Source organism: Eubalaena glacialis, chromosome 1 (genome assembly GCF_028564815.1).
Source record: "Eubalaena glacialis isolate mEubGla1 chromosome 1, mEubGla1.1.hap2.+ XY, whole genome shotgun sequence".
NCBI classification, from domain to species: domain Eukaryota; kingdom Metazoa; phylum Chordata; class Mammalia; order Artiodactyla; family Balaenidae; genus Eubalaena; species Eubalaena glacialis.
In genome coordinates, this window is record NC_083716.1 from 94507042 (window position 1) to 94520297 (window position 13256).

Consider the following 13256-nt stretch of genomic DNA (forward strand, 5'->3'; position numbering starts at 1 on the left):
AAATTAAAAATTAATTCCTCTAAATATGCCAGAAAGAAGGTGGAAAGCTCTTCTTTGAAGATTGTTAGATATGAAACATTTTTTTTCTTTTGAACTACATACATTACATTATTTATAGCTGCATGGATATTAATTCCTAAATCTCAGTTGCTAACATAATTTATAATATGCATTTGCATTTTTAAAGCTCCAGCTTACTTGAAATAATACTTAACTTAAATTTTCTTAATCTACATACTAACAAGCCTCAATCAAACTTCCTGTTGGAGTGGTCCTTGTTGGTCCAGCCATGCAGAAATGCTGGTGATATTTAGTCATTTCAGTTTAGATAGTAGTTATACCTTTCAATAATAAAACATAAAATTAATGAACTAATTGTCTGGTCGAGGAGGGTGAAAACAGAAAGGTGTATACATCTGAGACCCTACCCTGAAACAGCTGTGCTTCCACATGGGGCTTAGGTGGGAACAGTGGGGAAAACAAGACCGTCTGGACCGTTAAAGTAAGAAGAAACAGAGAACTTCACCTTTCATTCCAAATATTCTCATCTACATGTGTGGATTTACTGGAGTGAATTTAATTTAACATTGTATATTTAATAATTTAAAAAATATATTTCTACTCACTTTGGTCTCTCTGCCTAGGACAATAGCAGAAGCCTTTTGTCATATATCGTGTCCTATTATCTTCGCAATTTCGATGAGGTGAGACAGTTTTTACATAGAGTCACGTATTGTTATTCCTCATTGTTGAGCGATTTGGCCGTGTTTGTCTTCATTTTGTCATTGCTGCTGTTGTTCAGTCCTCATTCATTTAAGCGTTCTGTGCTTCCTGCTGATTAGGATGCTGGGAAGGAACAGTGTGTGTTTCCACTGCCGGAACCCCAGGACCTCTTTCAGGCCTCGCAGATGAAGTTTGAAGATTTTCAAAAAGACCTCAGAAAACTCAAGAAAGACCTGAGAGGTAACCTACAATGTTAAAGAAACTCATGGTTTTTATTTATGCTTTTTTAATGAGGACAGACTTTTCAGTGTTTTTAAAGAAAGTAAAATCTTTTACATCCATGTAAACATTTGTGTGTGTGTGTGTGTGGCAAAAGAAAAATTTTACCAATAATCTTATTCTTTTGTTGTTTAAAAAGTTATGTGTATTAGAAATTTAGTTATTAAATAGCATCTTGGTTATTTGAATAGCGCCTCTTTCATCAGGGGCAAATTTGACTGTCTTGCTTTTACTTTATAGCCAAGAACATTTGTACATTTGTCATGTCGTTGTTAAAAGATACATATTCCCTCCCACCCACCCTTGCTATACTTGTCCGAGATTTTGTGGCATGTAAACTTTCCTGGGAAGAAAACATCTTTTTTCACATATTTGGTCAAAAAACGTGTGCATGTGTCATGCTTTTTTGTTAGTTGAGAAGCCTTATATCAAATCATTTTGAAGAGAGTTTGAAATTCTTCAAAATGGTAAATTTAAAGAAAAGCACAAAAGCAAGTAGTTTACAGTTTTTTTTATTTTTGTAGATAAAATCACTTTCATCCCCTTCCCCTGTTTTTTTTAATGAAGTACAATTGGCTTACAATATTATATTAGTTTCAGGTGTACAACAATATATCTTCATCTATTATGTACCGAAGTTATTACAGTATTATTGACTTTATTCCCTATGCTGTACCTTACATCCTTGTGACTTATTTATAACTGCCAGTTTGTACCCCTTAATCCCCTTCACCTATTTCACTCATCCCTTTTACCGTCTTTTCACGAGGTTTCTTCTTGCTGTGAAGTTGAGAACACCTCAGCTGTCGATTTAAGCATCTTTCTAACTCTTTAAGCACAGACAGGGATGGAGTAAGTTTATGTGAGATTTTCATTTCATGTTGTATCACTATATGAGAAGAGGCTTGGTTACCCCAGAAACCAAAAAGATGATAAAACTTTTTAAGAGATTCTATCCCAGCATTGAAATGTTTATCTAAAGATACTGATCTGTAATCAAATTTATGGAGTTGTTATGTTCTGGTCACAGATGCGTTTATATGGATTTAAATCAACATAGTAACGTTATATAATTTGCCCGTAGTTCCTAAATACTTAACATTTATTATGGGCCTGATGCATGAAAGGCCTTTGCTAGGTGCTGTGGGTACCAGAGATACAATCGTCACTGTCAAGGAGGGGTGAAGTCCTGCCGTTTAGATGCTCCCCTGAGAGCATCAAATATGGGTGCTCATGGATAGAGCCCAAGAATTACTGCCTGTTTTTAAATAAATAACAATTAAAACTATGTTACAATTGTGTAATGCTACATTACTGTGTATTTAAGTATGATATCTTAAAGGAATACAAAACCCAAACCATTCATGTGTAATATTTATCATACTTCAAAATACCAGGTATACTTCAAGATACCAGGTATCTTGGTTTGCTTATGAAATTCTCCTTCTTCTTCTTCTTTTTTTCTCCTTCTCCTTCTTCTTCTTCTTGTTCTTGTTCTTGTTCTTCTTCTTTCTTCTTCTCCTTCTTCTTCTTCTTCTTCTTTTCTCTCTCTCTCTCTCTCTCTCTCTCATGTGGTGCTGGGCATTTCTGGGGTTTCTGGAAAATACTTAACATTTTGATCACTTCAGTCTTGCAAAGCAGGATTTCATAGTTTACACATGATTTTATAAACAGGTGGAATGGTGATCTCATGAACAGGGGATTTATGTTGACTTTGGTTGGTGCTTCCCTTTGGAATGTTTTCTCATTCAGTTTTCATATCTACATGCTTTCTCACTATAGTTACATGAGGTCATGAAAATGACAGATTCTCACAAGACACAGAGCTAAAAAGAGAAATTTTTTTGAGAAGTATTATTTTGGATATAATTACCTTAAAATAATGTTCACTTTGATAAATGTAGCCGAATAATGATTCCTTTCAAGTGATCAAATTAGGTAATTCATTTCAGAAGATTCAAATAGCCTGTCCACTTTTTTTTCAGAAGCAAGATTTTTTAAGAAAACTTAGAAAATGATATAATATATGTAAAGAGTTTTCACAATATTTTCCATATAATAAGTATCCAAAAATATTAGCTATTTATAATAAGGAAAAAATAGAATAAACAGTGTGACTAGTTTGATAAAGACAGATAAGCTATAACCATTCAGTCACTCATCTTCTGGCTCTGTCACTGTTTCTGCCTCTGCTTCTAGACTTAATTTTCATTTCAAAAGAAAGACCAAGAAATAATACGTTATGGCTCAGACAACTGAACCTCATTTTAGCATTTTGTAAGAGCACCCGCTGTGTTTGGTGTCTGTACTTGTTCCCAAGATTCCTGCAGCTCCTTGGAGCTCCCCTGCCTGTCCAAGCTCAGTGACAGGTAGCTTTTGTTCTCTCCTGGCCGTTAGCAGCTTCTCTCTTTTTTTTTTTTTTTTAACATTTGAGACAGTTTTTATTAAATATACAAAAGCAAAATAAAGCAAGCAAGCTCTAAGAAGGCAGGACGACATAAGGGCATTGTCTTTGGATGGTGTACAGCACGATTAAGGTTAACTTAGATTTTAACAAACCATGAGCACAGATGGCTCACTACATTTTGTTTCCCTTAGTAGTTTTAAGATCTACCTAGTCATGAATTTATTATTTAAGAAATTTTTCTTCTCCAGAATATAAGAACATGATAACCAAAGAAATTTATTTAGGAAAGCACTGTACGATAAAATTTAACTTATTCATTCTTTTCCATGTCAAGATGTTCTCCACATCTTCTACAATGTGCATAGTCTGTCGTACAGAGTGAAGTAAGTCAGAAAGAGAAAAACAAATACAGTATGCTAGCACATATATATGGAATCTAAGGAAAAAAAAAAAAGAAAGTCATGAAGAACCTAGTGGCAAGACAGGAATAAAGACACAGACCTACTAGAGAATGGACTTGAGGATATGGGGAGGGGGAAGGGTAAGATGTGACAAAGTGAGAGAGTGGCATGGACATATATACACTACCAAAAGTAAAATAGATAGCTAGTGGGAAGCAACCGCATAGCACAGGGAGATCAGCTCTGTGCTTTGTGACCACATAGGGAGGTGGGATAGGGAGGGTGGGAGGGAGGGAGATGCAAGAGGGAAGAGATATGGGAACATATGTATATGTATAACTGATTCACTTTGTTATAAAGCAGAAACTAACACACCATTGTAAAGCAATTATACTCCAATAAAGATGTTAAAAAAAATAAAAATAAAAAAAATAAAACTAATGTAGGGTAAAACCTTCACTCCAATCCCACAGATCACCTTATGTGGTTAATACTATTTTCCAAAAACAAGCAGAACAAGCAGCAGAGTTGTTTACTCCTTTTAGACATTTAGCTTTAAAACAATTAATTTTAATCAAAGTAAAATTGTTCTAAGAAAGCTATTCAACATATCCAGAAATAGAACCCCATTTTCTCTCTTAGCATCGCCCCAGAGTATTAGTTCAGAAACATCTGCTAAGCTATAATACTAGTGCCAGAGACTCATTAGCTACTGGTCTCACCACAGGTCAATTGCTGGTTTGAGCAAAAGAGCTTAAATTATTTGAGATTAACATTATTAGTAGTCTCCCAAAAGGATGACTACGAATACTTTCATTCACAATGCTAGACAAGGCATAGATATTTCTATCTTTCCCCTTTGAAAAGAGTATTGTTTTAAAATATTTTGGCTGTCAAAACTTGTAGCAGCTTCTCTGGATGCCAAGTGATGGCTTCTGTTCCATTTCCTTTCTTGGGTCGAAACAGTTCCACTCGCCACATGACACAACTCCGCATGCACTGAGCATAGAGTAATTAAGTTCCTGGAACTGGGCAAGAATGTTCTCATGCACATTCCTCCCTGTATCTTCTACCCTCCCCTACCTTCAGTATCTGACTTGAAAGTGTTTAAAATTCATTACCTATATCTTTCACAGACGTTGAAATAATGTCTCTGTCCAGACATATTTAGGAAAAATCAGTCCTTAAACTTGTTTGTATTGATTTATATTTGTTTGTAACAATTGTATTTATCATTGTAAATTTCTGATTTTATTTATTTTTGTTCAAGGAAAGAAAAAATGATGTTATAAACTCAATTCAAATGCAACCAATAGCTTTTTAAAAATAATCTTTTTATTATGATTTTAAAATGAATATCAGTTCAGCATGGAACATCAGAACACTGAAAATGCAAACAGGAAAATACATTTATGTATGTCAGTGTAAATAAGCAATAAACAATTTACAATAGGAACAGAAAACAATTTTATTTGAGCCAAACTGAGGGCTATAGCCTGGGAGACAAAAAGTCAAGAAGCACTTCAACTGTGTTTTGCTGGACTACAAAATGGGGAACTGCAAAATTATGTAATTTGTTTGTCAAGAATTAGGATTGGAGGTGCAAGAAATAAGGGTGATTGTTAAGCAAGGATCCATGGGGTCCGAAACGGTTGCTTAGTTACAAGGGGAAACCTTGAGACCATAAGGTTGGCAGCTGTCAGCAGATACTATTTTGAGAATGACTGCTGGTGTCCTTGAGTTTGATACAGTGCAGAAAATTCAAGTTCTTGGGATTTCCCTGGTGGCGCAGTGGTTAAGAATCCGCCTGCCAATGCAGGGGACATGGGTTCGAGCCCTGGTGTGGGAAGATCCCATGTGCCGCGGAGCAATTAAGCCCATGTGCTACAACTACTGAGCCTATGCTCTAGAGCCCATGAACCACAACTACTGTGCCCACGTGCCACAACTGCTGAAGCCTGTGTGCCTAGAGCCTGTGCTCTGCAACAAGAGAAGCCACCACAGTGAGAAGCCTTCACACTGCAGTGAAAGGTAGCCCCAGCTCACCACAACTAGAGAAAGCCCGCCCACAGCAACGAAGACCCAACACAGCCAAAAATAGATAAATAAGTGAATTAATTAATTAACTTAAAAAAAGAAAATTCAAGTTCTCAGTAATACAGGAACATGTCTGAAACCATACCTACAATGACACTAATGAAAGAAATTGAAGACAACACAAACAGGTGGAAAGATATACCAGATTCTTGGATTGGAAGAATTAACATTGTTAAAATGACCATACTATTCAAGTCAATCTACAGATTCAATGTAATCCCTATCAAAATACCAAGGGCATTTTTCACAGAACTAGGGCAAATAATTTTAAAATTTGTATGGAAACACAAAAGACCCCAAATAGCCAAAACAATCTTGAGAAAGAAGAACGGAGCTGGAGGAATCATGCTCCCTGACTTCAGACTATACTACAAAGCTACGGTATTCAAATCAGGATGGTACTGGCACAAAATCAGAAATATAGATCAATGGCACAGGATAGAAAGTCCAGAAATAAACCCATGCACGTATGGTCAATTAATCTACAACAAAGGAGGAAAGAATATACAATAGAGAAAAGACAGTCTCTTCAATAACTGGTGCTGGGAAAACTAGACAGCTACATATAAAAGAATGAAATTAGAGCATTCTCTAACACCATCTACAGAAATAAACTCAAAATCAGTTAAAGGCCTATATGTAAGACCAGAAACCATAACACTCCTAGAGGAAAACATAGGCAGAACACTCTGACATAAATTGTAGCAATATTTATTTTTGGATCTGTCTCCTAAAGCAAAGGAAATAAAAGCAAAAATAAACAAATGGGACCTAATTAGACTTAAAAGCTTTTGCACAACAAAGGAAACTATCAATAAAATGAAAAGACATCTTACGGTATGGGAGAAAATATTTGCAAATGATATGACCAGTAAGGGGTTAATAACCAAATTATATTAACAGGGACTTCCCTGGTTGTACAGTGGTTAAGAATCCACCTGCCAATGCAGGGGACACGGGTTCAAACCCTAGTCCAGGAAGATCCCACATGCCACAGAGCAACTAAGCCTGTGCGCCACAACTACTGAGCCTGCACTCTAGATCCCAGGAGCCACAACTACTGAGCTCGCATGCCGCAACTACTGAAACCTGTGTGCCTAGAGCCTGTGCTCTACAACAAGAGAAGCCACCGCAATGAGAAGCCCATGCACTGCAATGAAGAGTAACCCCTGCTCGCCACAACTAGAGAAAGCCTGCACACAACAACGAAGACCCAACACAGCCAAAAATAAATAAATAAATAAATAAATAAATAAATTTATTTTTTAAAAATTATATAAAAAGCTCATACAACTCAACATCAAAGAAAACAAACCACCTGATTAAAAAGTGGGCAGAAGACCTGGACAGACATTTTTCCAAAGAGGACATACAGATGGCCAACAGGCACATGAAAAGATGCTCAACATCGTTAATCATCAGGGAAATACAAATCAAAACCACAATGAGATGCCATCTCACACCTGTCAGAATGGCTGTCGTCAAAAAGAACACAAACAACAGATATTGGCAAGAATGTGGAGAAAAGGGAACTCTCATTCACTGTTGGTGGGAATGTAAATTGGTGCAGACACTGTGGAAAACAGTATAGAGGTTTCTCAAAAAACTAAAACTAGAACTACCATAGGATCCAGCAATTCCACTCCTGGGTATATATCTGAAAAAAAGAAAACAAAAACACAAATTTGAAAAGATACATGCTCACCAATATTCATAGCAACATTATCTACAATTATCAAGATATGGAAGCAACCTAAATGTCCATCAACAGATGAATGAATAAAGAAGATGAGTGGAATCCTACTCAGCCATAAGAAAGAATGAAATTTTTCCATTTGCAACAACATGGATGGAATTGGGGGGTATTATGCAGAGTGAAAAAAAGTCATACAGAAAGACAAATAGTGTATGATATCACTTATATGTGGAAACTATAAAATACTATAAACCAGTGAATATAATTTAAAAACAGGGACTTCCCTGGTGGTGCAGTGGTAAAGAATCCACCTGCCAATGCAGGGGACATGGGTTCAATCCCTGGTCCAGGAAAATCCCACATGATGCAGAGCAACTAAGCCTGTGTGCCACAACTACTGAGCCTGCACTCTAGAGCCCGCAAGCCACAACTACTGAGCCCGCATGCTGCAAGTACTGAAGCCCACATGCCTAGAGCCCGTGCTCCACAACAAGAGAAGCCAGTGCACCACAACAAAGAGTAGCCCCCACTCGCTGCAACTAGAGAAAGCCCGCGCGCAGCAACAAAGACTCAACACAGCCAAAAATAAATAAATAAATAGAAGATATTTAAAAAAAAAAAAAAGGAGACTCACAGTTATAGAAACAAACTAGTGGTTACCAGTGAGAAGAGGGAAGGGGGAGGGGCAGAATAAGGGTGGGCGAGTGGTTGGTACAAACTATTATGTATAAAATAAGCTACAAGATAGCTATAAATAGCTATAAAATAAGCTATTTTATAAATAGCTATAAATAGCTATAAAATAAGCTATTTTATAACACAGAGAATATAGCCAATATTTTATAGTAACTATAAATGGACTATAACCTTTAAAAATTGTTTATCACCATATTGTACACCTGTAACTTACATAATTTGTACATCAACTATACTTCAATAAAGAAAAGGTTATCTAACCTAACCTGTTGAATTAGGTTTTGACTCTTCAAAATCCTTTTGAAAAACATGCTTCAGGTACGCACTGTTATGTGACCAGAATTGGTATTTGAAATGAAACTTGCTGCCCTAGTGCCAGCCTCCCTCTTTTTTTGTACCAGAGAACAGTAAGGTGAGGATGTGATGTGAGAGGCAAGCAAAATTCAGTTCTAAATGAAGGACGGTGTCAAGATGAGCAGTGAGAGAGCAGAGAGTCCGACCTCAGTAATACTGGGCCCTTGGTCACTAGAAATGTCCTCATGCATCCCCAAAACCTGGGGCTGTAAATACCTGCGTGGCACTTAAATCTTCATGACTTCATGTCTTATGAATGTTACGACACTTTCAGTGTATTCAAGGTTGAAGCTAAAAGAATCCACACCAGTGTCTGCTCCTAAATCCTGCAGAGTACAAACTTGTGGAGTTTTATTACATAAAATTATGCTGTTTGCATAGATACTGTGCATGTCAAATAAGTAATTTAGAATTATTTTAGTTTTACTTTGGACTGCCCTTACTAACAGAGCAAATCCATTTAAATGATCTAAGTGAACTCTATGGTGTTGCTCATGATAATAAATAAATGTTGACTTTTCATGTTTCCTGAGGCCAAATGTGAGAAGAAGGCCCATTGCCAACAATGTATACTCCCCCTTTGTTGAGTGTTTATGCTTAGACCCACCAGTAAACAACTTGGAGGATTCCTCACATCAGATGGGGATTCCTACCTTCGCTGCCTGTGCAGTTATGGCCCCTCCTGTCTCTGAGCACATAGATGCGTTGAGGGGCAAAGGGACCAGGAGGGTTGTCTAGTCCAAGTGTGTCACCCACAGTATCCACACATATTGTGTGATACGTCAAAATTAGTGATGACCAGTAAGGAATATGTTTGAAAAAAAGATAACGTCCTAGTTTGTCCCTATAAATGTCATTCCCATTGGGCTTCCCTGGTGGTGCAGTGGTTAAGAATCCACCTGCCAGTGAAGGGGACATGGGTTTGAGCCCTGGTCCAGGAAGATCCCACATGCCGCGGGGCAACTAAGCCCGTGCGTCACAGCTACTGAGCCTGCACTGTAGAGCCCATGAGCCACAACTACCGAAGCCTGCATGCCTAGAGCCTGTGCTCCACAACAAGAAAAACCACCGCAATGAGAAGCCCACACACCACAATGAAGAGTAAACCCCACTCCCCGCAACTAGAGAAAGCCCGCGCACAGCAACGAAGATGCAACGCAGCCAAAAATAAAATAATTAATTAATTAATTAATTTTAAAAAATGTCATTCCCACAATCTGAAGCATTGCCTCAGTGCTTCCTGAGACTGAAGAGGTGGGAGTTCTGTGTTCTTGTTGTGTGTTAGTAGCTGCACCTCTGGTGGTGTCTGGTGGTGGTAATTGTGCAGTCACAGTAATTGTAGAAAACATGATAGTTCTCTTACTGTGTATCCAGCAGTCCTCTGTGTATTTTACCTACGTAAAATCCTTTGATCTTCACAGTGAAGTAGACACTGTTATTAACTCCGTGTTACAGATGAAGAGACTGAGGTACAGAGGGGGTACCTACTTCACCAAAGACACACAGCTCGTAAGTGGAAGAGACAGGATGCAAACCCAGTCTCCAAAACCCATACTCTTAGCTCTTGGGCATCCTGCTTTTTTGTCTGCTACTGTTGCTGATAAAACTAAAGATAACAATAACAACAATGATGGTGAAAACTTACACGGACCTTAGCATGTACCAGGCCCAGTTCTAAGTGCTCTATGTGTATTAACTGACTTATTCTTTGTAACAACACCAGGAGGCAGGTTCTGTTGCTATTTGTGTATTACAGGTAAAGAGCCTGAGGCACAGAAAGGCTGACTACATTTTGAAAGTTACAGGTGTTATGTTTTATCTTTTTGTAGCCTGTACATTTTATCCTTTTGTATCCTGTACACTGGATTTGTCCATGGAAGTGCATCACTTGTGTATGGAGAGTGACAAAAAAAATTGAGAATTCCTCTCATTGGAATGATTATTTAAGGAGCAAAACCATTCATTTCAGTTTAAAACAGTGTTCACTTTCAAAATTCTTGTTGAAGAGTACACATGTGAAACATCTGTTTGTTTTGGCATTTAAAGTGGTGAGCTCAGTGAACGTAACTTATTCCACTGGTCGTAATGCTAAGTCTGCCACACCCAAACTAAGGTATTGTGGGGTTTGTGTGTGTGGTATCTCTGCCGCTTTCACTACTTTTAGGTGATAAGGAACTATTTTGGCATTAATCTATGGATATTTAATTGTTAGGGATAGATTTTTCTGAAATCCATCTTTAGGATAGAATGATGCATGTGAATTATACACTTCTCTTAACATGCAGCTGGATCTGCTTGCCCACTGTTGGCAAGACTAGGATATTTGGAGCATTTTCCAGAAGCTGTAAAGGGTTTGTGTTCATTTGTCCCTCGTTCTTCCCATAGCCCACACCTTGCCTTTGCTGGACACTTGTTCTGGAACACGTGTGCTCACTGACCAAGATAGTAACAGATTCCTGGTCCACTTCCATGGTCTCTGACTTCCCATTCCGTCCTCACACTGTTACAGCTTTGTCCCTGGCACTGCTGAAACTGTTGCCACAATTTGCCAAATTGAGGGGGCGTTTTACTTCCACCTTTGTATTGTTTGCTGTCTCTGTTCCCTTCGACTCACTAACCCCACTCACTTCTGATTCTCCTTATAATATCTGACATTTCCTTCTAAGTCTTTTTTCTTCATGGCCTTCTCTTCCTCTGCTTCTTCATTAAAGTTGGCATTGCTCAGGCGTTCAACCTTGGCCCCCTCTTTTTCTCACTGGATATGCTGTTCTCAGGTGGTCTTACTCAGAGTTTTCCTGTATCACTCTGATCTGCAAACTCATAAATCCAACTGCTTGCTGAAACTACACTTGGATATTCCATTGTCATCTTAAAACCCAGCAAGTTCAAAAGCAAATTAATTTTCTTTCCTTTGAAAAATGCTCTTCCTCCTGTGTTCTTCATCCCCAAGCCACTCAAGCTATGAACCCAGTCAGCCTCCTTCCTACCCTTCCCTCCTTCACACATTAATGCACATTAGAATCACTGTTTTAATCTTTTTTGAGTCTTGTCCTTGGAGATTACTTTTCAAAATAGCTTGGATGCGAGACTTGGCAGGTAGACTCTGAAAATCCTCCCCAGTTAACAAACTGAAGAATAAAAATCATATGATCTTCTCAATAGATGTAGAAAAAGCTTTTGACAGAATTCAACATCTATTTATAAGAACTCTCCACAAAGTGGGTATGAGGGACTATACATCAACATAACAAAGTCCATGTAGGATAAGTCCACAGCAAACATCATTCTCAATGGTGAAAAGCTGAAAGCATTTCCTCTAAGGTCAGGAACAAGACAAGGATGCCCGCTCTCACCACTTTTATTCATCATAGTATTGGAAGTCCTAGCCATAGCAATCAGACAAGAAAAAGAAATAAAAGGAATCCAAATTGGAAAGGAAGAAGTAAAACTGTCACTGTTTGCAGATGACATGACACTATATATAAAAAATACTAAAGACACAACCAAAAAACTATTAGAACTAATAAATGAATTAGTAAAGTTAAAAGGTACAAAATTAATACAGTAAGTCCCCTACATATGAACCTTCAAGTTGTGAACTTTCAAAGATGTGAACATGCATTCACATGTCCAATCACATTAGTTAGTTCATGTGACTGGGGTACATTGTCACGTGTGTGCATCCTCTACAAGTGGTTGTACTTTTGTGTACTTTACAGTGCTGTATAGAGTACAGTAGTATAGTATCTTTATTTAAAGCCCAGGATGTCCAGAGCAAGTGTAAAAGCAGTGGTATATAGCTGATTGTGTTAGTTGGGTACCTAGGCTAACTTTGTTGGACTTAAGAACAAATTGGACTGAACGAACGTGCTCTCAGAACAGAACTGTTGCAATCCCAATTGCATCAAGAAAAAAATACCTAGGAATAAATTTAACCAAGGAGGTGAAAGACCTGAACTCTGAAAACTCTAAGATGTTGATGAAAGAAATTGAAGCCAAGACAAATAAATGGAAAGATATACCATGCTTATGGATTGGAAGAATCAATATTGTTAAAATGTCCATACTTCCCAAGGTAATCTACAGATTCAATGTAGTCCCTATCAAAATACCAGTGGCATTTTTCATAGGACTAGAATAATCCTAAAATTTGTATGGAACCACAAAAGACCCCAAAAGCCAAAGCAATCTTGAGAAAGAACAAAGCTGAAGATACCACACTCCCTGACTTCAGACTATAGTACAAAGCTATAGTAATCAAAACAGTAGGAGGGACTTCCCTGGTGGTGCTGTGGTTAAGAATCTGCCTGCCAATGCAGGGGACACAGGTTTGAGCCCTGGTCCGGGAAGATCCCACATGCTGTGGAGCAACTAAGCCCACGCGCCACAACTCCTGAAGCCTGTGCACCTAGAGCCTGTGCTCCACAACAAGAGAAGCCACCACAATGAGAGGCCTGCACACCACAACAAAGAGTAACCCCCACTCGCCACAACTAGAGAAAGCCCGTGTGCAGCAACAAAGACCTAACACAGCCAAAAATAAATAAATAAATATATTTTTTTTTAAAAAAAGTATTAACTTTCATGAAACTTAAAAAAAAAA

The 13256-nt window shown here is 38.0% G+C and overlaps 1 protein-coding gene across 1 annotated transcript in view; it reads left to right on the forward strand.

The window, feature by feature from the left end:
- The window catches only part of LOC133091320 (formin-2-like), a 345797-nt gene that overhangs the window by 242553 nt on the left and 89988 nt on the right, over window positions 1-13256 (forward strand). The window contains 2 exon segments of the mRNA XM_061190473.1: window positions 645-704; window positions 843-963. Of these exon segments, the coding sequence (XP_061046456.1) occupies window positions 645-704; window positions 843-963 (181 nt within the window).